This window comes from Mus musculus, chromosome 1 (assembly GCF_000001635.26).
Source record: "Mus musculus strain C57BL/6J chromosome 1, GRCm38.p6 C57BL/6J".
In the NCBI taxonomy this organism is placed as follows: domain Eukaryota; kingdom Metazoa; phylum Chordata; class Mammalia; order Rodentia; family Muridae; genus Mus; species Mus musculus.
The window spans coordinates 188765048-188791431 of record NC_000067.6 but is presented as its reverse complement, the minus strand read 5'-3'; the positions used below and the strand labels follow the sequence as shown (position 1 = coordinate 188791431).

Below are 26384 nucleotides of genomic sequence, written 5' to 3'. Positions count from 1 at the left end.
GACTGGGCAATGTTTTTTCCATGATTTGCTTCAGATACAAGGTGAAACTTACAGCAACGAAGCGAGATGACTTTGTATCTGCCAAAATTTCAAACCTTTGGGCATCAAAGAAGACAACAGAGTCACAAGGGAGACACTGGAAAAAAGTATTTTATTTTATTTTGCTATGTAACAAAATGCCAGAGACTAAGTAATATTATGCTTAAGACCTATTTAGTTCCTATTTCCGGAGCTTGAGAACATGGCACAAACATGTTCTTGGCTCTGGTGAGGGTCTAGTTATAACCAGCTTCACAGAAGTGTGTATGAGTGAAGGGAGTGGCAGGCACATGGCCAGACAGGCTGGAGAACTTCAGGACCAGTGCACTCCCAACAAAGCTCAGGAATGGGACAAAACCCCTTCTACACAGCATCCTGAATGACCCCATCTCTTCCCAGAAGGCCCCTCCTCTGAAAGCAACAGCACACCGAGGGCCAAACCTCACATATGAACATTCAGAGACAATAACACAGCAAGCACGAGTATGAAGAAATTTTTTGAAGAACTCATACATAAAAAAGTGCACAAATAGAAAAGATACAGATAGCCTATGAATCTCATGGAAAGATGCTTAATGTTATGAATCACTAGGGACATGCAAATCAAAACTACCATGTAATAGTTAAATTATAATAGCTATTACTGAAGAAGAGAGACACTACACACACACACACACACACACACACACACACACACACACACACACACTCAGGATATTAACAATGGCACTGACTCCATTTGCGGTTTAGGTGGAAAGAATCCAAACAGCCTTTGGTGAATAAATTCCTAACAAAACGTGGTGAGTGGAATCCAGATTTAGAAGAGAATGAAATCCTGATGCAAGGCACAATGTGGGTGAGCCTTGAAAATGTTGCTAAGTGAGAGAAGCTAACAAGAGAAAGACAAATACAGTGTGTTCAATTATGGTGCTTGATTGTATGAGGACCTTAGAGCCAGTAAGGCAAAGTGAGCAGGGGTGTTTGCTATGGTGTTAGCAGCAACCAATGCTGGTGGAATGAGTTTGACAACAGCGATATTACTGTAATAGTAATACATCTTTATATCTACTTATTGTCTTTCTATAGTCTATTTACCCATCCATATTGTACTTCACATCTGTCTTGTACTTCCTATCTGTCATCTATCTATCTATCTATCTATCTATCTATCTATCTATCTATCTATCTATCATCTATCTATCATCTATCTATCTATCTATCTATCTATCTATCTATCTATCATCTATCTATCTATCTATCATCTATCTATCTATCTATCTATCATCTATCTATCATCTATCTATCATCTATCTATCTATCTATCTATCTATCTATCTATCATCTATCTATCTATCTATCTATCCATCTATCTATCCATCTATCTATCCATCCATCTATCATTTATCTGCCATTTATTTACCCCCCTCCTTGCTTCCTCTGGTTAGAAGAACTTTCTCTCTAGTCTGAGATATAATTACCATTTGTCTTAAACCTTTCTTTAGCCAGAGAATACGGTGCCCCTTAGTGGCAAGCCTAAAGCGTCGCACGGTTCTGGGATACTCCTAGCACAGTGGTGAGCTCAGAGGACACAGGCTGCTTACATCTGTGTAGGGGAAAGACAACCTTTTGTGTGAAGCCTCTCCTAGATTGCGTTAATTATTTTAGTCATAGTTCCCCGAATTCATTTACTGCCTGTAGAAAAGGTTTAGGAAAATGAAAAAAAAAAAAAAAAAAAAAAAAGAAGGGGTGTGTATTATATCAATGAGAAATAAAACTCTCTTTCCCCTCAAAAAAAAAGGGCTATTAGACACAAGATACAAGGATCAGTCACCTTCTCATTAACCTCTAAAAATGAGTCTTTCAGGCCAGGCTTGAAGATGTTTCCTCTCTAAATGGTACCGTGCAGCCTAAAAGTTAATTGTTATTCTTATCAAAGAATGACCCACATTAACACTTCTCTGGGGTCATTAGCATATTTATAAAAAAAGTGGGGCGAAGGAGTGAGCATTCTCCTCTGCTGCTCTTTGTAATGTGTAGCCATGGAGCAAAATCTTGAGAGGAAAGAAGGAGTAATATTATTAACCAATATTTCAACTCCTCTGTAAATATCAAAATGCCTGCATGCATCTCAGCCTCAAGATTGGAGACTGCCGATTGGATTTTAATTACAGCAGGATACAAGGCAGTTTGGGGTCACTACATCTCCTTCTTGATGTAAATGGCCTTAAACTAGTTAACAAAGACCATGGGCTGAGGACCCAGGTCAGAAAGACATCCCTTCATTTAGATAGATACAGATTAGCAACGGAAGCAGCGCCCGGTTCTCCCTGAGGACGGCTTCTTTACACGTTTTCTTATCTTGACAAGAAGGGATAATGTAACCCTGTGGGAAAACAAGTGCATGTGTGATATATGTGCATAGGTACACACATAGTTTTGACAGGTAGGTTTATACACACATATCTGTATGGTGTAGAAACTTAAAACTCTTGCTTTAAAAATCAGTTGTTAAGGGATGATGAAAGAGGTTAGATCTGAGAATCTACCAAGCATCCACACAAATAACAATAGGAACAGAGCAACAACAACAACAACAACAACAACAAACCAAACCAAACCAATCAACTTGTGGTCTGTGCCTGTAGTTGCAGAGCTAATGAAACAGAGTCAGGAGGGGCCCTGGAGCTGGGTGGCCCACTAGTCTGTTGAATGGTTAGCCCCAGGTTCAACGAGAGATACTGTCTCAAAGAAGGTGGAGGCTAGGGGTGCTGACTGTGGAAAAGCATTTGCCACCCAAGCTTGGCAATGTGCATTTGCCCTCCAAAGCCAGCACACAAAGCAGGATGTCATCCCAGTGCGCCTAAGGAAAGATGGTGTGATGGTTTGTATATCCTTGGACCAGGGAGTGGCACCATCTGGACGTGTGGCCTTGTTGGAATAGGTGTGACCTGGTTGGAATGGGTGTGTCACTGTGGGTGTAGGCATAAGATCCTCACCCTAGTTGCCTGGAAGTCAGTCTTCCACTAGCAGCCTTTGAATGAAGACGTAGAACTCTCAGCTCCTCCTGCACCATGCCTGCCTGGATACTGCCATGCTCCCACCTTGAAGATAATGGACTGAATCTCTGAACCTGTAAGCCAGCCCCAATTAAATGACTTGCCTTGGTCATGGTGTCTGTTCACAGCAGTAAAACCCTACCTAAGACAGATGGGAAGAAGAGAGGAGAGAGACTTGGCCAGAAGCTGATGGGCCACCTATCCTGGAGTATGCTATGGGGTGACAGAAAAGGGAGAGACCCTGCATCAATCTGCAGAGAACTAAGAATGGACACTCAAAAGTTGTCCCCTGGCTTCCACGTGCCATTTCTTTGTAACATCTATTTGTTCTTTCTTTCTCCACCCACCTCTTACATCCATGAACACACATACACACTAAGTTAAAACCCATGCTTTTAAGTGAAGTGTGATTGAGGCAGACCCTGACTTCTACCTTTAATCTCTACAGTACGCACGTGTGCATGCACACAGAGACATGTCCACGTATCACATGTAGACATACATGCTCATAGTCAGCTATTAGGAGGCTTATCTAATATCAGTGAAGTCCCCATAAGTTTCCATTTATTTAATTTGTTGGAACAAGCATCAAATTTTATTTTGAAGCAAAATATAAGTAGGTTATTTCCTTAGCCCTGCACTGATGGGCTTGACGAGGCACAGACGGGCAGAGCTTTTGTGTCAGATGCTGTGCTAAAGGGCCAAATGGGAGCAAGTATGTATCATTAATTTTGTGGGCCAGAATTATTTTCAGGGCTTAAATAGTTTGTTGCAAATGATAATATAAAAAAATTCAAAGTGACTTTGAAAGAAAACTGTAGTCTATATTCATATAAGCTATTTGTATTCTGTTTAGTGGTGTGTGAGACTCAGGGTCCTCCCAGCCTCTGCTGGATGGAGGAAGCTGAGAGCAGACACCAGGAAGCATCCGTCTCATTTCTCTAAGTTTTAAAGCAGTTGTTTGGAGGAAGAAAGGAGAAGAATCATAGCTGAGAGCCCCCAGCTGTGGACATTCAGAGACAATAGAGCATTGGATGAGCTTTATTTGATCAGTCGCTAACAACTGTGAAACAGAATTAAATAAACAAGGCAACAATCTTCCATAAAATCCTTACACTTCCGACAACAAAAGTCCTTCTAAGAAACATTGTAGTGATTTATTCAGTTATGAATGTATTCTTGCTGGAGAATCAGAGACAATAACTTTGCTATATAGATTTTTTTTTTGTTCTCTGACTCAGAGGGGGAGGCAAAGATGGTCATAGTGAGCATTCACCATCATGAGTTAACTTGGAGTATTTATCTTAATACCTTCCATGTTTGAGCCTCTGTTCTAAGTTTGCTTTCTTATCATCAAGAAAACATCACTGTCCTGGGAGTGGGAGGACAGTTCAGTGGTTAAGGAAGCTTGCTGCTTTTCTGGAGGACCAAGGTTTGGCTCCCAGCACTCATCTCAGATAACTCTCGACCACCTGTAACTCAAGTTCTCCCAGATTAGACTCATGACAACATAAACAAACATATAGACAAACAAACAAACAAACAAACAAACAAATCTTTAAAAGGAGAAAGACATCAGTGGTAAACTTAGGTGATAGGAAACATATCTATATCTACAGTGGCTTTTCTAGTGTCAGTAATGGTGTCTTGGTCTAGAATAATCCTTTAAAAGTACTCACAATGTTAATGAAGTAGAGAGAAAACACAATGGCAGCAAGAGGGAGGCAGATCCGGGCCCTTGTCCATAACCAAGTAGCCACTAAAATTCACGCCCCTCCCTTCCCTGTCATCCACACATAGAATATACTCTCTCCCTCCCCTTGTACTCATATCAAACTAGCTAGATGCAAAGTGGCAGCCCCATGATGTCACCTAAGCAAGCTGCTTGCTGACCCACGTGGGACAGGGAAAAGGCAGGAGGCAGAATGCTGTCCCGGGGTAGGACTGCTCAGTGGGTAACAATGTTTGCCATGCAAAAGTGAAGAACTTCAAAAGCAGGGAATGGCTGCCATTCTGTAAACCTTCAGCTTTCCAGTCACCAGCCGGACCCTGTCTCAGTGGAACAAGGCAGAGAGTGATAGGCCAGAATATTGGACAATCTCTTCTGGACTCTGCGCATGCTTGCATGCATACAACACACACACACACACAAATGTGCACATGTGTGAGTGCACACACATGCACATGCACACACACATGCATGCAACCACATACGTGCAAATAAGTAAATAAATTCTACCACATGACTAATGGAAAGCTACCCAAGCCCAGGTCACTCTAGGAACCAGGCTTGTTTTTTGATTTTTTTTGCAAAGGCAGTATAAATATTTCAATCAGTACTATTTGCTTCTCTGCAATCTCCTTCCTCTTCCACAGGATGCTTGTGCCTGTGATGTTCACCCTCTGCCTCCTGTTTCATTTCTATTGTCGCTGGGTATTATTATCATTGGGGTGGAAGCTCCCTCCGACTAGCACCAGGAGAGGGATTTTGACAGAACACAGCAGCAGAACCATCCCGAACCTTCAGGTCATACACGAATCATGGTGTACTGTGGATTTCTTCTAAACTCAGTTCATTACTGTAAACTGCAGCTAAGTTGGGGGAAAGCCTTTAAATCCAAGGCCTATGTGACATCTTTCACATTATAAACGGTGGCCGCCACCGTCCTCATTCCCTGTGTTCTTGACTAGGCACCGTTTCGCGTCATTTAAATGTGGGAAACACTGTCCAGCCTACTGAGCTGACAGTCTGAGCCACTGGGGTTTGGAACGCTCACATAAATGGAACCTGCAGCAGTCGTCCACTTAGGAACGAGGCGTGTGGTTCTCAGAAGAGGCATGGAGGGCGTGGAGGGAAGTCCCACAGCTGGGGCAGTGGGTTAGCTGCTCATTGCTGGGGCAAAGTAGGTAGTGAAATGACTTGAGTTAGGCAGGGTGACAGTGGCCCACACTTGAGGACACACTCGCTTATGGTGGCGAAGGCCTGGTTCTCGAGCCTGAGGTCACATTGGCTCTGTGAAGCAGAGAGGGAAGACACCCCGCTGGCTTCCTTCTGTTTTCTCTTTTATTCCCTTTAGGACTATAGCATTTGGGATGGTGCCGCCCACGTCCAGCCTGAGGGTTTTCCCTTCTCATTAAAGCTCCTTGGAAAGACACTCCCTGTCAAAGGCGTGTCTCCTAAGTGATTTCAAACCCAGCCAAGCTGACATTAAAGAGGACCCGTCGTGGACAGTTCATGACTCATAGATTTGACGATGAAAACCATGAAGTATGGGAATGAGCCGAGCCACACAAGATAAGATCTCCATAGACATTCCTGTCTTCAGGAGATATTGGGAGGCCTGATAAGTCACTCTCTTAGCTCCTTCCACCACAGCTGGAAACACAACCTTTAAAGCACACCCATTGCTTTGCCTCTGCGTGAGGTTCAGATTTTGATGAAAAAGTTCTTGAAAGCATTTGCTGGCACGGGACACAGGCTTATAGTTTGAGCTTCTGAGCTGTTGAACAATGTGGCAGACAATGCTCACCTGGAAGGATTCTAGCGTAATGCCCAGAGCAGCACTGGTGGTCTGGCTGTGCCTCCCACATTCGCCCTCCACAGCAAACCCCAGTGGCATTCGGAGAGAGTGCGATGTATTTGTCCTCACAGCAGCTGTATCCAGGCTGAGGGTCATACAGAAGTCCGTCACAACATACCTGAACGTGTGCAATAGGTTTTAGAGAAATATTTTTAAACACAAGCAACTTTACATTTAAAAACAAATATATCTGCTCAATTAAGAATACAGTATCTCGTGGACTAGAATAATGTTCTCCAAAGGCCTGGAAAGATGACCATATAATCTACAGCTGTAAATCACACAAATTCCATAAATGTCAGTTGATACAATGCAGCCTTCCTTCTCTTCGACTAAGTTTCGGTCTGTGTTATAACATTATGTAAATTGCCTTTAGAATGCCAATGCTTCCAGTATACAGTATAAAACACTGCTTCCAGTACTTAAAATTGTAAAGGGAGCCTTTACAATTTTACACACACACACACACACACACACACACACACACACAGACAGACACACACACTAACAATTGCTTAACTTGAAACACTGCACCAAGAAGCAAACCGCTTCCCACCCATCCTTTTATTAAATAAACTGAATCTTCCTTATAATGTATATGATCACTTATTTATGGATCTACTCTTCCAATAAGGCAATCTCTTTCTCCTCTCTCTGTATATGTATAGACACACACACACACACACACATACACCTATGCAAACATATATTGCAGACTACTACAATACAAAAATAAATTTATATGGAAATTAATGTTGAAAAGTCCTTTTAACTCTGTGTTTTTGCCTGGAGCTAGCTGCAGAGAAATTATATGCTTGAACAATCAAATAAGTATTTGTATCTTTATGCTCTATATAAACCAGATCAAACCCTGAATATCGGCTGGAAAACAGCCTCAGAACTTGTACTTGGCCAGTGTTCCTTCAGTTAGACAGACACTTCTGTGGCACACAAAAATTGATACTGTTTATCAAGCACTTTCCATTTTCCTCTTGGTGATGTTTCCATGTTGGAAGCAAGCTCAGAGTAGTGACAGAGAACACAGCATCAGAGTCTTCCACGGGCCCACTTGCTTAGTGGCTCATTTACAAAGGTTCCTAAGAGCAAAGGAATCAACTCTAACCCAGCCACCCAGGCTGGTCTCCTAATCAAACAGTAACACAATTGCCTTGTTGGACTCAGTCATCAGCAGTGAGAATGTAGGCTCAGTCCCACTTGAAGCATAGGTTGAACGACTCTTCCTTCCAATGCCATATTCTGCATAAAGAGCCCATGAAGCTACCCACCCCTCCCTCTGAAGAGCTCCACAAGGAGGATTTTTAAAAATCATATTCTGAGCCTTTCATCAAAACCAATATCAACCACCCCCGCATAAAAACACAAGACAAAATACATTTGCTTTTCTAAAAGTTATGCATTTTAACCAGTAGATATTTCATAGAAAAAGTCCCTACCATGATCTTTCCATGTACATATGCACACTCATGTCTATATCACACACATGTGCACACTTAGTTTAACACATAACAATTTTAGAGATACAACATTTGTAAGGTTTCCAGGCAGCTGGCTTTCTGTGTGTCTTACATAGTAACTACTGCTGAGCGAGGGGCAGCCACAATAATTTGTATTTCGATCCATATTGCTTCAGAAACTCACTTTATTAATTATGGAGTTCCTTTCTAGTGAATCTTATGGATTTAGGAGCAGCCTTCATCATCGAACGCGCAATGCTACTGATAAATAGGACATTATTTCATTAGATGAGACCTTACCTTCAAACAAAGTAGTTTTCTGTGTTGTTTGTCAATAAAAGCCATTTACAAAACCCTCTGTCTGGCTGTATTATTGATCTGATTCCTAAACAGCAACTAATATGAACATTAATCTATAAATGACCATAATTCTAAAATATTTCTGACAAACCAGGGACAGTCCGGTTCATGGCAACTCCTCAGAGCTGCATGAGCAGATAGATACTTGGAGCGGAATGAACTTAAAATAATGGAAATTTCAAGTCCCTCAGGCTAATAAAATTCAGGGGGCCCTTATCATCCTAATAAGCCCACATTTCCTGAGAGCATGATGAAAAATGGCCAGGTTGAATGCTCTTGAGGCCAATAGGGTGTTGGTAGGAATCCTTCCTTCTCTATGGGGTCTTCACATCGTTAACATGAGAAGCGTATATCACAATAGAGTGTGGTGATGGCTTTCCCTGGTGTTGTGAAGAGCTCTACCTTAGTTCCTGGAGAGTAGCACGTGTGCCCACAGACTTTTCCAGGGTATTGGCACTTGACTGCTTTGCAAAGCTCATCACGCGGTTTGTCTGTTAACTTCTGGGTTTCAGAGCATGGGCGCCATGTTTTCCGCAAAACGTCATACCCAAGAATGATACCATTTGGATTTGCTGGTGTTGTCCAATCTATTTGAAGGGATCTGCAACAGATAAAAATATACACGTGAATGCATATTTGCCTCTGTTTGTGCCTGATCTGTTCATAATTGCATGTGTGAAGCACCACTCCAGGCTAGATTCAAGACTATTAAAAAGACAATATTTAAGCCTGGCGTGGTGGCACGCGCCTTTAATCCCAGCACTTGGGAGGCAGAGGCAGGTGGATTTCTGAGTTCGAGGCCAGCCTGGTCTACAGAGTGAGTTCTAGGACAGTCAGGGCTATACAGAGAAAAACCTGTCTCGAAAAACCAAAAAAAAAAAAAAAAAAAAAAGACACTATTTAATACAATTACTATCAACCTTGTTTATGCAGTCCTCCAGGTTGGTCAAAGGCTCTTATTTAATGAGCAATTCTCTGACTGAAGCATGGATGGGAGGAATGGGTACTAATACACAATACTTGCTGATGCATATATATATGATATATATCTATATCATATACATATAGATACACACACACACACATACACACTGATATACATGACTGCCATTGAGTATGTTTTAAGACTTAACCCAAACTGTTTAGTTTCTGGAAAGTACTACATGGCAGAGGTCCAGTGTTCTCTCACTTGACGTTTCAGAGGCAAGAAGAAAATGTCACTGTGAGAAATGGGAAGAACCCATAGCACGTCAGGTTTATTGAAGAAAAGCACAAGGCAGAGAAGCCTTGGTCAGCACAGCAAAAGCTGGACTGTGGCAGACATAATCCTTTGCCTAGACCCTCGCCTTTCCAAAACCAAAGTCAGATGGCATGGCATTTGCTGGTTCAAAGTGCACATCCGCAGACAACCGTGAAGCCTGCATGCAATGTTCGCGTTCCTCACATGTCTGTCACCTTCTCCATTGTTCTCTGTAGGATGCCTTCAGTAATGTTGACTATGGTGGTGTAAGAAAGCCCCTGAGAATCACGAAGAGCCCTGCAAAATCCGGGCTCTCTGAGACAGTGTCATCACCTGTCTCTGTCTGGGTCTTGCAGTGTAAATCTCTATGGTTGGCTCTTACACTTGCTGCCATGATCAATTCCCAAACTGAGAAACTCCTCAATATCACTAACTTCCTCCAAATGGTCTCTGGCATTTCTTTGCATTTGAATCACTGCTAGATAGATTTGTTTCTTCGGTAACTCTAGCTCATAAGTGGTTTCTGGTTGGGAGTCTAGGAATTGGAGGTTCCCATAACACATGCCCTTATCAAGAACATTTGATTTCTTAAAATACTGAGTGATCATTTCATTTTAGACACCAGCAGACTTTGTGGGGCTGGGGTACAGTGAGCGTGGAACAATTTCCTGCCTTTTCAGTACATTACTGTTCCATTTGCTGTGGTGAATGAGATCAGAAAAGTAAATCTGAGTGCCCCAGTGACTCACGTCTGTCATTACGGCACTCAGGAAGCTGAGGCAGGGGGATAGCCATCAGTTCAGGTCAGTCTGGGTTTTCTCAAAATGCAAAACAGAAAAAGATCAATGTCCAGGTTCACATGGAGATTGCCTCGATTCTGCACACATGAGGTCCACATGGTGTTTTCCATAAGCAGAGAGTAGCTGCAAGTTTGAAACAATGCTCCAGAGAGTTGACAGGTTTCTGAGACACAGCATGACCTTCTCTATGCAATGTAAAGTGATTATTATTGTCTTTGAATTGTTTTTGAGAACTGAATGGAATTCTGACACAAATGGCAACTCCCATTGTGTTACTCCAGAGTCTCTGGCTGGATGTCGAACCAGTCACAAACAGGTGTAGTGTGCTTTGCATGCAGAGAATGCTCTTGAAGCACATGTGTCAAGGCAAGGCGAGCACACGCAAGCCTGGGCTATGTCTCAAGGCATTGCTTTTGATTTGACTGTGTTTATGTGTGTGTGGTTTGTGCATCATGGCGGACGTGTGGATGTCAGAGGACAACTTTTGCCCATCTGTCATGTGGGAGTCATTGGCATCAAACCTAGGTCATCAAGCTTGGCAGCAGGTACCTCACCCACTGAGCCACTTCACTGGCCCAACATCATGTCTTAGCCATCAAAGTTTCCCAGTAACTTACACTGAGCACTGATTTTCAGTCATCAGGCACTCATTAATTTTTAAACTGCCTTTGGTTTAGGCTCTGATCAGCGCCCTCAGCGACAGTACTTCTAGAAACTCGGTTAGGTGCAAACATATTTCTGAGAAGGCAGCAGTCAAGAGAAACCTTGACATTGTATTAGACCGAAGAAGTTAGTTTTCCATTCTCTAGGGAGTGTACACACAGTACATCCTGCAGTGACCCTGCAGAGGGTAAACTGTGTCACTATGCAGGGATCTTTCAAAGGCCAATCCAGCCACTGCTATTTTTGTAGGGATCCAACTTTCAAGTCAGTTCTATTGTGTAGACCCCACAGCTATGTCCACTGTGCCAGCAAATTACAGAAATGACCGTGCTCCATGAGCGTGGCTGGGAGTCAGGTACCCGTGCATATGGGCACATGTGTGTGTAGAGGACAAAGGCCAACCTCAGGTGTCATTCTTCAGGAGTGTTGCACTTTCAATCCAAGACACGGTATGTCACTGGACCTGAGGCTCACTGACTAGGCTTGGCTGGCTGGTAAGTAAGCCCTGTGGCCACCATGCCTCTTTGTGAGGGGGCTGGCGATCCAACTTATGTCCCCATGATTATACAACAAGTACCCAACCAGCTGGGCTATCTCCTAGCCACCGAAGACTACATTTAAATGACAGCCTGACAGGGCAGGAATTGAAATTCACATTAATAGTCTTTGATAGAAGCCACTAGGGGTATGCACATGAAAGAACACATTGGGGCCAAGCATTCCAACTGGACATTTCTTTTTAATTCTGTCATTTGGTAATAAAGTTATTGTTCTATTTCTGCTATGTTGCATAATAATATGTTTACCCCTGTAACAATCTGTCACTTCTGATAAACATGGGAGCAGTGCTAACACAGTTTCTTATCAGCTACCTTTACCCGGGTAGATGCTGAAACACCGTATGTCAGGTAGAAAGACTTAGGCTCTACAGTGACACTTTATTACTGTATTCTAATATTTGATCATCATTTGTGAAAATAGCATATTGGAGCCGCAAGGGGAAAAACTCATATGTTTCAATACCTCTGACTAAACTCCTATAGATTAAAAAGCTCTGGATTTCTGATCCACCTAAGACAGGCCTCAACTAAATGTATTTTTTGCTACTCGTTCATGTAGCATCCACTCTCCTCAACAATATTCTAGACTGTGTTACCAGAAATGGTGAGAATACTTTAGATATAAAATTTTAAGTATGTATTTTGATGAAATGTTAACTTTTATTTTGAGTCAAGTCGTTGAGTATTTAACTGCTCTGTTGGTATGTTTATTAAGAACTTCACCAAGCAAGAAAAGGCAGATAAAACATACGCACACCACGTGAACTATGAAACGATAAAGTCAAGTATTTTCATTTTTAAAAAATCACATAAGCCAGGTGTTCTAGACCACCCAAGAAGGAATCATGGCAGACATGGATGGGTATATGAATACATAGTCAAGAAGACAGAGGGGATGCTGGGAAGGACCAGTACAGGAGAAATAAGATGACAGTAGAATCCACTTAACATGTAGACAGGCAGCCAGCAATGCAGCTACCCTCCTGAGTGAGATCACATCTCAGCTACCACATACATTATAATGTAAGAAGGGAGTTACTGAAGCCTTCAACTGTCCCATGGGCGGTTTGAGAGTGAAGCACGGTAACTGTTAAGTGCCACTACTTCTAAAAACATGTAGCCCCTTCTGAGTTGATAACCTGGCTGAATAAAACCAGGAATGGTGAGGAGCGAGAGTGAGCACCAGTGCTCTGATCGGAGGTGACACTCACACTTCTTCATTCAGGAAGTTCAAGTAGTGCTCCGGAGGGGACTGCCAGGTGATGGGTTTATCAGCTTGAGAGTTCCTTCAAAGGCAACATGGGGACACCAGCAGTCCTAACCAATCCAAATAAGCAGACTTTGGGGAGTTTTCCAAAGTTTAAACTTTAACAAATACTTACTAAATACCTAATGCAAACCAGGCATCATTCTGTCTTTATCATTGAAAGAGACAGATAATGTCCCTTTGATCATTAAAGTTACATTTTGCTGGAGGGAGATGAGCCATTAACACCATGTGAATAACTAATGCCTCAAGTTATGGTCGGAGGAGGTTAGGGTCTTCTGTGCAGAAACACAAAGGGAGATTGAAACAAAGTAAGGGAGTTACAGTGGACTGATCAGGGTTGCACATTATCCATGTGCTGAACTTGTGTGGAGAAGGAGGTCAAAGAATCCAGTAGCCCTGGAGTATACTGAGCGAGAGACAGAATGTTAGAAAACAAGACAGAGTGGCTGCGGGTGTTAGGCTGGGCTGGAGCTTGCCAACTGTGCAGGATTTTATAGGCTAAGAAAATAAATTTGGATTTGTTTTTGAGTGTGTTGGAAAACTGTTGGAAATTTCTGAGCCAAGATAGGAGAGGGGAGTTATTTACATAACGTTCCCATTCCTTTCTCCCACCCCTACCCCCGACATTTCCTAGGCTCTGGAACCAGGCTCCAAGTGCATCATGCAGAGAGAGTGAAAGCAGAGAAATTGGCAGTCCTTGCTTCCCGTGGTTTGTGTCTGGCACATGGAAGTAACTAACCCTGATCTGTTATCGCTGGAGTGGAGTGTGGCTAGGTGATGGTCTGATAGAGGAATTGGCTCGGTAACTGATCATAGGAGATGATGCTTGCCTCTCTGTTAGAGCATGCTGCTGGCCAGAGGGGAAGCGCACTGGCTTTGTGCTGATGATGACCATGTATAGACAACACAAAGTTAGGTTTAACATGGTAGACTTGAGCAAATTCCATTAGCTGAGTGGTTGACAGGCAAGACGGGAGGCTGGGCTACCTTGAAGGAACTTAACCCAGGATGGCAGCCTTGTGGGATGAGTGAGATCTCCCCCTGCCCCACCAGGTGTTTTGTCTTTTGGCACCACAGCCATCAACAGTAGAGATCATTACACATATCAGGAGATCTGGTTATGAGAAGATCTTCTTGGGGACTTTGCAAGGGAAACATAGACTGTCCAAAAGAGCTTCATCTGAGAGCCAGGGTCTACGATGGGCAGTGACAGTAGCCAGTGAGTGACGCAGGAAGGAAACACACTGGACAAAGGGTAAGGAGTAAGCAAGACCAAGGAGCAGGGAAATATAAGCTGCATCAAGCAATCAGGGCTGGGTCAAGGAAACAGAAGCTTTGAGATAGACAGGAGCTTAATATTTTTGCTAGCCACGGAATGAAACATGTAATTGTTGATCATAAATATTAATCACCAAAATGAGAAATAATTTGGAAGCCATAGATGACAATATCTGAGGCTATCAAGGGTTAGATTGCAAATCTTTCCTCTATAAATCTAACTGAATTTGGGTAGCTTTCACACAGGTTCTATAAAATGAAGTAGTGAAGACTGGAGAAGGATGATGGCAGCAGCCATGGAGAAGAGCCACACATGAGATGTTGGCTCTTGCCTGGCAGCAAGGCAGCTGAAATTAATGCTTAATGAACTTGGTCATAAAAGTAGCCATATTAGGCCAATAATGTGGCTAGAGCAGATGTAGGCTCTTACCATCAACCTGGGCTGGATTCCATCTCTGGGACTCACATGCTAGAAGAGAGAACTGACTCTGAAAAGTTGTGCTTTGGGCACCTCATGTGTGCTCTGGCAAGTGCACACTTAGCCTCCCACACATACATACATACATACAGACACACAGACAGACAGACAGACAGACAGACAGACAGACAGACACACACACACACACACACACACACACACACACACAGAAAAACCATAATTTAAAAGGGAGTTTAAGTGGAGGTACTCCACAATGGGGAACAGTGCTTCTCCTGGATATATGGGCAAACAAAAGCTCAGTGCTAAATCCAGGTTTGCTCTTTTCAAGTTGCTGGCCACTAGGCTATTGCCGTTGCCCTGGTTACCCTGAGAATTCGGTGATAAGAACGGACACTGAACACAACACAGACTTGAATCACAGAGATGGAGATGTCAACCTGGCCCTGGCCTGGAAGCTTCCTTCTTTCCAGCCATCAAGCTGGCACTGACCTGGCCAGCTTTCCTACTGCTGGAAGGTTCTATGAGTGTCACCATGGAGAAAAGTCACCCACTATCTTGCCCAGCTCTTAACTCTGTGGGTTCCAATAATGACTGTCGTGACAAGATGGCACTGGCACAACGATGGCGTCAATGTTATGGGAGTAACCAATCGGTTGCTTTCTGACTGGATTTAAATTCCCTTTCCCAAGAATGAGCTGTTAATTGGGCCCAGACTGGTAACTGGCTAGGCCAGCGGATTTGGGAAGAACCTAATCCCCTCACTCTGCTAAATGTACACAGTAATAACTGACCCTAAGTTCTTATGTTCACACCCACAGGTCAGTGCATCCCTCAGCCCTCACCAGTGGGGCTTCTTTGGCAGAAGAATGGTGACTAATACAGAGATCCATGCAGTCAGCAGAAAGAGGGTAAGGAGACTGTGAAGTACTCATCTCTAAAGGAGACAACCTAACTAATTGTATCCTCTTTCCCCCAGGCCTCAGAGACCAGACCAGAGAGGAGGTAGGAAGATCACAGGATCCAGAAGCAGTGAATGAACGTCTGTAGTGAATTATTTGTTGGGCATGACAAAACCACACACATGTCAACTCATAGTGGCCGTGACTGCACACGCAAGACCTGTACAGGGCGAGTGAATCCTCATCAAAATTCAAGCAAAACCAAGGGAGGTGTTCATGAGATCCTATTCCTAACTGAGAAGCTGTGGGCTGTTGTCAGATGCTAGGGTAGATAGAGGAAGATTTCTTCAGAGATGCAGCCTCTGAAAGGCCACCGATGCTCCATTAGATGCCCAGGCACACACAGGAAACACTATGTAGATTCTGTGAGCTTTAAAAAAGAGAAAGGTGCTGGGCAGTGGTGGTGTATGCCGTTAATCCCAGCACTTGGGAGGCAGAGGCAGGTGGATTTCTGAGTTCAAGGCCAGCCTGGTCTACAGAGTGAGTTCCAGGACAGCCGGGGCTGCACAGAGACACATGTCTCGAAAAACCAAAAAAAAAAAAAAAAAAAAAACCAAACCAAACCAAACTAAACAACAACAGCAAAAACACCCAAAATTAAAAAAGATGAAAACTTTCAATACATGAACTTTTTTTTATGTGTGGGATGGGGTGTGTTTGCAGGAAAAGATGACCAGAATGAATCAAAAGAATAACTTTTGGTTCCAGGTTACAGACATGATAAGAGACATCACATGAGAAAATCAACAGATAGTTGGAGATACTGGCATGGTTCAGGGACACAGCAGGGTCAGGGGCCATGAGGGTACCATGACTCATGAAATACTGCAAGTATTTACACTCTCTGAATAGGGAGTGCATCTTTCTGTTGATGCCACCCTGTAATTAATGAGTGTGCTAGCAAATGAACCCAGAAATGGATTTCAGAGAGCATGGAATGGGTGAATCATCTACAAGTGAGGGAGGAGGAAGAGGTGGGTGCACAAAGGCTGCACCAGTGAGTGATCTGCTTAGCCAGTGGGTGTTCCGGAAGTAGAAGGGAGCACACACATACATGTGCAGGTGACGGAGCATCAGGAGTAAGTTCCGAAAGCTGCTGTGGTCACAGACATTGAGTTCTGTAGCACAGTATTGAGCCGACCCCAGCTCCTCTGTCTGGAGAGCCTTCCTCATACCTTCTAAAGAGTCAAACAGAAATGCTGAATTAAAAGTAACTTCCAGCTGTCCATATTAGCAAGCTTAGAGCAGCATTTCTCAGGCCGTGGGTCACAACATCTTTGGCAAACCTCCATCTTCAAAAATAGCTACAATGCATAACAGTAGCAAACATCCAGTTATGAAGTAGCAACATGAGAAACTGTATTGCAGCACTAGGAAGGCTGAGAACCGGTGGCTGAGGACATGAGATAGAGATACAATTTAATAGGTTGCATCTCATATTTTCTCTATTGAAATAAATGAAAACATAGGTTTACGTCACAGCACATGTATGTTTTTGAAACTTTAAATTCGAAAGCACAGTATTAAAGTCTGGGAGCCTCCCAGTTTCTCTTCAAAACAAGAGGAGAAGAAAGCTCTGAAATCTCTGACCTCTCCCACCAGACTCAGCTCCGAGGTAAGGAATTTGAAAATACCCTGGGTTTTATGCACAGTTCTCATGGTTTAACGCCTTTGGAAGAATGCGGCCTGTAACTGGTCCTATCATCACAACGACGGAAATGTTGCATTATAAAAATATAATGGGCTTTACTCAGTATCTCCAGGCAAAAATGAAAACAATCATTTTGTAAGCATCCCAAGGACTTATACCTCAGACACAGCACCAGCGGTTCAGCCTCAAACCAATGTGGTCTCAATTAAAGGCAATAAAAGATGAGGCCTGGGCTCTCTCTTGACTTTCCCTGGAGCCCCATGCCTGGAAACCGTGGGCTTCCGGAGACTGGCAGTGACGGGAAAAACCTTTCTTATGTTTTTCTTCTCAGCTTCTCCTCTTATGGAGACAGGATAAGCAAACTTCCCAGGCAGCCCTGTACCCAGGGAAGCTGTTGGTTGGAGTGCTTGTCATATTTCAATCAAAGTGGGGGCCAGCCTGTCCTCACCACCCAGCGCTGCCTCTACAGTCTCAAGGACTAGAATTAATGAATTAGCTATTGATTAAATTCCACTCTAGCAAATCCTCCAAGGCAAATAAATGAACTACCCAGGGCACGTGTAGGCCGTGGCCAGACATGTCTGGGGTATCGATCAGTAGTTAGTATTCTTTGGGGACACCGAAGCAGCCAATGATAAGATGACAGGAAGGGAATGTGCAGGGTTGGAGCAGAGCTCATTTCTAAAGGGGCAGATTGGGAAGCTACCATGGCCCATATGATCTTTCTGCATGCGTGTGTGCCTCTGTGGTAGGCAGAATGTGGGGAACATGGCAAGAGCCCGCACTGCAGGATGATGCAGTCAAAACCACCACCGTGTAAGTTAAGGTCAAAGACAAGGAGGAGTGGATGAAGTCCGGGCATCTAATCAAACGGGCTCATGTGATAACTGCATGCTCATGTGATAACTGCATGCCCATGTGATAACTGCATGCCCATGCGATAACTGCATGCTCATGTGATAACTGCATGCTCATGTGATAACTGCATGCTAGTAGAGTATATCAGAGCTAACTTCTGCTGACATTGCATTTTATCAAGGGGGGGCATTGAGAATGTATGCTTTATAAGTTATTTGCCATGTTCTAGAGGTAAAGTCAATCTACTGACATTTTTTTGAGTGAATTTCACATATGATTTTTATATATTGCTAACATAAAAGAGATTAAAAAAAAAACAAACAAACCAGAAACGTAATTAACAAATATCCAATGCCAGAGAGTATAACGAAATCACACAGACAATGTTATGCTCAAATGAGGCTAACTGCTTTGGTGCTGGTGTGCTTTGATGGATAGCTTGGCATCCTGTACCCCTCCTTGCAGCCTTGCCTTTGGGAACTGGTACTGTGCCACAATGGTTCATTTTAAGAAGGAAAACATTTTACGTGCCAACATTTTGTTGTGAATGGTGTCTTTCAATTTTTTTTTTGTTAGATCTCTGACTGAAAAGAGGAAAATAAAATCAGCTAAAGGCATTGCAATAAAGAAAACTACAGTGGAGAGAGGTATCTGGCGCTGATGAGCATGGAGTAAAGCTACTCTGCCCCCTCTCTCCATGTATCATAGTGGGAAAGTCTGTGCATATAGCGCTCTGAGGACTCTGGGACGTAACCATGGTAGTAACATCAGGAGAGGCATCAAGTCATGAAGAGCTTATGTCAGTAAATGTACTCCCCATTTTACCCTAACCTCCATGTACAACCTAAGGGCAGTGTGAGACAGAGAGCCATGAACATGAAGCCTGAAAGGCCAGCAAGATTTGTCAATCTTTTTGGCTGGACACTGCAGAGGGAAAGATCTGTGCAGTACAAAGTGTGGGGCAAATCCTCATTCTGTTTTGCTCCCTCAGTTTTCTCCATGGCCCTGCTGGAGGGATGGATCTTGTCAGGGGAAGCACCATTGCTGCTCTAGCCTAAGTGGAATCAGAAAGACCAAGGACAGATAGATCCCTTTTCTATTCAGAGGAACCAGAAAAAGGACCCCTGTGGCCCAGAGAATAAACTCAGGGAGGGAGATCTTTGCTGTTTCCTCTTGCTTTCTCCTCATTCCCCCCAAAGTAGCATCAGTTGTGCAAACTGTGAGGATGTCAGAAGGCAGAAGTCCCAGAAAAAAATAACATTTCAGCCAAAGGTCCAGGAAAGAAAGCACAAGAAAGACTTGGGAAGCGCTAGAAGATTCAGAAACGAAGTAGTACACATTCAGAGTCAACTTTGACTGGCATGTTCCTGAGTGTGTCGCACATGTGAGGACATGCTTCATCACCTGAACCTTCCTACAGTGGCCCTGTCAAGTCCTGAGTGAGCCATGGGGAAGGGTGTACATGGAGGAGAACGAGCTGGGTGCTAAGTTACTGACAGAGAAGGAGAAAATATTTAGCCTAAACTTAAGCACAATTGTTAACCACAGGTAAGAGAGAATGAATTTGTCTTTAGCGGCTATGAACAAAGTTATTGTACCACAGCGCAATGTTTAAAAAAATGATTTCAGGAAACTATCTCATTATTCTAAACTATTCTAATGAAATCTGGGGTGGTTATATGCACATCAGGTACTAAAGGGATAAAAACAAGGAAAGTTTGAGGGCTAGAAAGGGTTAACCACAAAATGAGCAAAGGGTTAGTTTATCACGTCAGTAAAGCACAGTCTGCACGTATGTATTTGGTAACAACACATCCAATGTATAAGGTAAAACCAATGTACCTGTCGTTGTCACACTAAACATCTCTCACCTCAAATAATAGAGGCAGTAGTTTCTTTTAGAAATGAAATAATCATGGCCTGAGAACACACAGGTTACCCCGAATTCCCCATTCCAATGTAGCAGTATGTCACTGAAGTTCTAATCAGTTTGTATCCTCATAGAAAAGTCACTGTAAGGTATGTCTTCTTTTAATTTCCCTTCACACATCCAAAGCAGCAATAGAAAAGAATACAGTTATATGTAGAGACAACACAGCTCCTCTGACAATAATTGACAGAACAACACAGAAGGACAGTAAGTCTATAGATAATCCAAAGTCACCATGACTCAGCCTCTTCTACCCAGCATGTGTAAAACACACCCATCACAGAGGCATACTCACTCTCTTCAAGTGTAACTGGTCTGCATTTAATAACTAAGATAGATTGTATCTGTGCCCTGAAACAAACCTTAATTCATGTAAGAAAACTGAAAAATCACGAACCAATGTCCCTAGAACACATGAGAATTAAACTAAAAATATGTATTAAGTATCTGAAAAACAAACAAACAAACAAACAAAAAAAACCCTCTAAAGTGTTTAGTTAATCTATCTCCTTGTGAACAATCTATAGGGCAGTAAGATCCAACCATAAGTAAAAAGTATTTTACACAAATGAGAGCGTCTCATCTTACAGTGTGCTCTGCCTAAGCCAGAGGAAAACTCAAAGCAACAGTCTCTTTACTTCCTCTCATACAAATGAAGCCTCTGAGGAAACAGTAGAAAAGCAAAAAGGAAGAGAAAAACAGTCAAGAGCAGAATAATCTAGAGTAGAAAACAAAACAAAACAAAACAAAACAATGAAGAGTATCCTGTGCTACAACACTATATACCCAAATACCATAGGGAGAGAGCTGGTTTCCCAGGAGTGCCAACACACCTGTGAGCACAGGTAAGACCACTTCTACTCAAATTTCTGGCCCAAGTGGGGCCCATCCAGAACCTCTAAGACACAGAAACCATGGAACAGCAGGGAACAAGATTCTTCCGGTGTCCATCTGTGTCCTGGAGCTGACCCTTTGCCACACAACTCTCCATACCCAAATTCATCCTTGAGAGAACTGGTCTCCTAGGAGTACTGACACACAGGCTTACAGGAGGGACAAACCACAGTCAGAGACAGCAAGACCAGCTAACACCAGAGAAAACAAGATGGTGAGAGGCAAGGGCAAGAACATAAGACACAGAAACCAAGGCTACTTGGCATCAGCAGAACCCAGTACTCCCACCACAGCAAGCCCTGCATATCACAAACACACCAGAGAAGCAAGGCTCTGATTTAAAAGAAATACAGGAGAACACAGGTAAACAGGTTGAAGCCCTTAAAGAGGAAACACAAAAATACGTTAAAGGATTATAGGAAAACACAACTAAACAGTAGAAGGAATTGAAAAAAAAAACCATCCAGGATCTAAAAAATGGAACTAGAAACAATAAAGAAATCACAAAGGAAGACAACTCTGGAGATAGAAAACCTAGGAAAGAGATCAGGAGTCACTGATGCAAGCATCACCAACAGAACACAAGAGATAGAAGAGAGAATCTCAGGTGCAGAAGACACCATAGAAAACATGGACACAACAATCAAAGAAAATGTGAAATGCAAAAAGCTCCTAACCCCAAACATTCAGGAAATCCAGGACACAATGAGAAGACCAAACCTAAGGATAATAGGTATAGAAGAGAGTGAAGATACCAACTTAAAGGGCCAGTAAATATCTTCAACAAATTTATAGAATAAAACTTCCCTAGCCTAAAGAAAGAGATGCCCATGAACAGACAAGAACCCTACAGAACTCCAAATAGCCTGGACCAGAAAAGAAATTCCTCCCAGAAAAGAAATTCCTTCTGCCACATAATAGTCAAACCCCAAATGTGTTAAACAAAGAAAGGATATTAAAAGAAGTAAGGGAAAAAGCAGATCTATCAGAATTATACCAGACTTCTCAACAGAGACTATGAAAGCTAGAAGATCCTGGGCAGATGTCATACAGACCCTAAGAGAACACAAATGCCAGCCCAGGCTACTATACCTAGCAAAACTCTCAATTACCATAGAGGGAGAAACCAAAATATTTCATGACAAAACCAAATTTACACAATATCTTTCCACAAATCCAGCCCTAAAAAGGATAATAGATGGAAAACTCCAAAACAAGGAGGGAAACAACACCCTAGAAAAAGCAAGAAAGTAATCTTCTTTCAACAAAACCAAAAGAAGATAGCCACACAAACATAAAAATAACATCAGAAATAACAGGAACCAACAATCACTTTTCCTTAATATCTCTTAACATCAATGGACTGAGTTCCCCAATAAAAAGACATAGAATACAGACTGGATACATAAACAGGATCCAGCATTTTGCTGCATACAGGAAACATACTTCAGAGTCAAAGGCAGACGCTACCTCAGAGTAAAGGGCTGAAAAACAAATTTCCAAGCAAATGGTCCCAAGAAACAAGCTGGAGTAGTCATTCTAGTATTGAATAAAACCAACTTTAACCAAAAGTTATGGAAAAGGATAAGGAAGGACACTTCACACTCATCAAAGAAAAACATCTACCAAGAACTCTCAATTCTGAACATCTACGCTCCAAATGTAAGGGCACCCACATTCATAAAAGAACCTTTAGTAAAACTCAAAGCACACTTTGCATCTCACACAATAATAGAGGGAGATTTCAACTCCCCACTCTCATCAATGGGGAGACCATGGAAATACAAACTAAATAGAGACACATTGAAACTAACAGAAGTTATGGACCAAATGGATTTAACATATATCTATAGAACATTTCATCCTAAAACAAAAGAATATACCTTCTTCTCAGCACCTGATGGTACCTTCTCCAAAATTGACCATAAAATCAGTCAGAAAACAGTCATCAACAGATACACGAAGATTGAAATAATCCCATGCACCCTATCAGATCACCACAGACTAAGGCTGGTCTTCACCACCACCACCATCACAACCACCATCACCACCACCAAAAACCAGAAAGCCCACATACACATGGAAGCTGAACAATGCTCTTCTCAGTGATAACTTGGTCAAGGAAGAAATAAAGAAAGAAATTAAAGACTTTTTAGAATTTAATGAAAATGAAGGTACAACACACCCAAACTTATGGGACGCAATGAAAGCATTCCTAAGAGAAAAACTCAGCTCTGAATGCCTCCAAAAAGAAACTGGAGAGAGCACACACTAGCAGCTTGACAGCACACGTGAAAGCTCTAGAACAAAAAGAAGCAAATACACTCAAGAGGAGTAGAAGGCAGGAAATAATCAAACTCAGGGCTGAAATCAACCAAATAGAAACAAAAAGAACTATACAAAGAATCAGCCAAACCAGGAGGTGGTTCTTTGAGAAAATCAACAAGACAGATAAACCCTTAGCCAGATTAACCAGAGAACACAGAAACAGTATCCAAATTAACAAAATCGGAAATGAAAAGAGAGAACAACAAAAACTGAGGAAGTTCAAAAAATCATCAGATCCTACTACAAAAGTTTATACTCAACAAACATGGAAAATCTGGATAAAATGGACAATTTTCTAGAAGATACCAAATACCAAAGTCAAATTAGGACCAGATAAACCATCTAAACAGTCCTATAACCCCTAAAGAAGTAGAAGCAGTCATTAAAAGTCTCCCAAAAAAAAAAAAAAAAAAAAAAAAAGCCCAGGAGCAGATGGGTTTAGTTCTATCAAACCTTCAAAGAAGACCTAATACCAATACTCTTCAACCTATTCCACAAAATAGAAACAGAAGGAACACTACCCAATTCATTCTATGAAGCCACAGTTAGGCTACGTATTCTCCCTTGGAGATGGAACGATTTCTGTGTAATCAAGGTCTTGTCACAATTTCCTTTTATAGAGGACTTCATAAGAGATTTTTCTCTACTTCTATCATGTTAATGTTCCAAATAGATTTTTAAAACTGATTGAGTGCATATTACTTTTAGCTTCAGAAGATATCATGTATATTTAAGAGGCATTTAACTATTATAAACTATTTTGATGACAAAAATCCCTCCCAAACAATAAAGATTCTTCCCCACTCTGTAGCCCCCCTTGGTACTTGGCTGATGGTGCCCTTTGTAAAAAGGATGGGCTGTAGTTTCAAGAGATCCTGTTTACCTGGTGTTGGTCTAAATGCCTTAGCTGGAGAGATCCTGTTCAGAAGGTCCTTGCCTGCCGGTGAGTTTAAGTGTATTCCCCACTTTCTCCTTCTACTAGATGTCTTTATATATCTGATCACATGTCAGTCTATCATCAGGTCCTAGGTTGAGGATGTGGCTCCATTCAGAGTTGAGTTTTGTACAAGGTGAGAGCTACAGATCTACTTTCCTTCTTTGGCATGTAGCTATCTCCAGTTTAAATAGCACCACTTGTTGAAGAAGTCATCTTTTCTCTAGTATGCAATTTTGACCTCTTTTTCAAAAAGTCAGTTGGCAATAAGTTTATGTCCTTATATGTGGTTCCTCAATTCTATTTCTCTGACCCATGTGTCTGTGTTTAAACCAAATAACATGCCTTTCTTCTTTTTCATTATGATAGCTCTGTAGTATAACTTGAAATCTGGGATGTAGATAGCTCCAGCAGGTGTCTTTTTTCTTTAATTGTTCATGATTGTTTGGGCTATTCTTGTTTTTTACCCCCTCCCCAAATTTAAAACGATCCTTTCAAATTCTGTGCAGAATTGTGTTGGAATTTTAATAGGAATGATGTTGAATCAGTAAGACTGCTTTCAGTAGAAACCCTATAAAGACACTACATAGTGTAGGAGGAGATTGTGGCTGCCCTCATAGAGACCACAATTTGTCAAGCTGCACAGAAGACATCACAGAGTACTCCATTCTAAATGGGACACCTGTGTTCCCTGCACCCCTTTCTCAAGGCTCAGGGACCATTGAAGAAGAGAGACTGGAAAGATCTTAAGAGTCAGAAGCAGTAGATGACTAAAGAAAACTGTTTTCCAGACACAGCAGGGTGACTTTACATAAAAACTCAGTGGTTGTGCCAGCCTGTGTAGAGCCTGTGCAAGCTCAAGCCAGATAAATTCCCAGCATGAAGAAGGAAGCTTGAAGTCCCACCTTTATCTGAGGAACTATTGGCAAAAGATAGTTTTGAAGAGAGGGGGCTGGGTAGAGGTAGTTTTCTTAAAGGGTGTAGCCTCGAGTAGGTTAACCAGGTTCTAGTGGACAGCCACACTGCTGAATACATTCATTGTCACAGCAGAGCTTGGGCACAAAGCTGGGCAGGTGGTGAGTCTGGGAAGAGCTGGGGAAGAGAGGTTGAACATGATAAAAACACATTGTATGAAATTATCAAAGAACTAATTTAAAAAAAACCCCAGAAAATATCAATAAAACCAAGACAATCTAAATTACAAGCCTCTAAGAAGACTCTACCATAGAAGGAAATAAATCAACACATATACTGTAAACAGAATTCTGCTCTTAAAGCTGACATATTGTTTGAAATTGATCAACTCTTTGCACAACCAAGTTTAAAAAAAAAAGCCGAGTTGGAAAGAAGCAGCTAGAAAAATTACAAATAATTAGGAAACTTGCATTCCAAGTTAAAGGTTTTTCGCCAAGAAAAACTCAGGCAAGAGTGGGTTTGATCAGTAAATTCCACCAACATTTAAGAAGTATATAATAACATCTTAGGGAATTTCTCTACAAAATAAAGAAAGGAGTAGCCCTTAAGCCATTCTATAGGGACAGAATCAGCAAGGCAGTCAAACAAGCTATAGGCATGGACAGAAAAAAAAAAGGCACAGCAGGAAGCAGTTCTGTGAGAGAGGCAGAAACATCTGCAGACTAAAGCCAGCAGCTCCCAGCAACATGTGAAACACTCCACAGCCACAACGGGCTTAGCCAGAGAAAGCTGACTGCTTAATGTCTTCGCAATTAGCACATACTTAATCACCCAAAAATGTAAAATGTGGGAAAATATGTAATTCACGATTTATACATATTCATAAGAATAAATAACTCTGAGAGAGTGAGTACCAAAAGATATAAAAGCGTTCTCCCTGCATCTCATAGGTGACAAAGAACATCCTTAGTGATAAAAGACTGAAAGCTTTGTTTTGCAGATCCGTGTGGAATTCAGGAATCTATGATACCATGCCCAACGCTCATAATGAGTGTAGTAAGGTTGCTGAACACAGTTTTATTATATCAAAATCAATGGTGTTTCTACATGCCAATAATGAACAATTAAATTTTAATTTGCTTAAAGGAACATTA

The 26384-nt window shown here is 42.1% G+C and overlaps 1 protein-coding gene across 2 annotated transcripts in view; it reads right to left on the bottom strand.

The window, feature by feature from the left end:
* Nucleotides 1–26384, bottom strand: part of Ush2a (usherin) — a 702660-nt gene that overhangs the window by 174066 nt on the left and 502210 nt on the right. For both annotated transcript variants that reach the window (NM_021408.3, XM_017319869.1), the window contains 2 exons: nucleotides 8914–9112; nucleotides 6626–6794 (listed from right to left, as the gene is read on the bottom strand). In NM_021408.3, coding sequence (NP_067383.3) covers nucleotides 6626–6794; nucleotides 8914–9112 — 368 coding nt within the window. The remainder of the gene's footprint in view (nucleotides 1–6625; nucleotides 6795–8913; nucleotides 9113–26384) is intronic.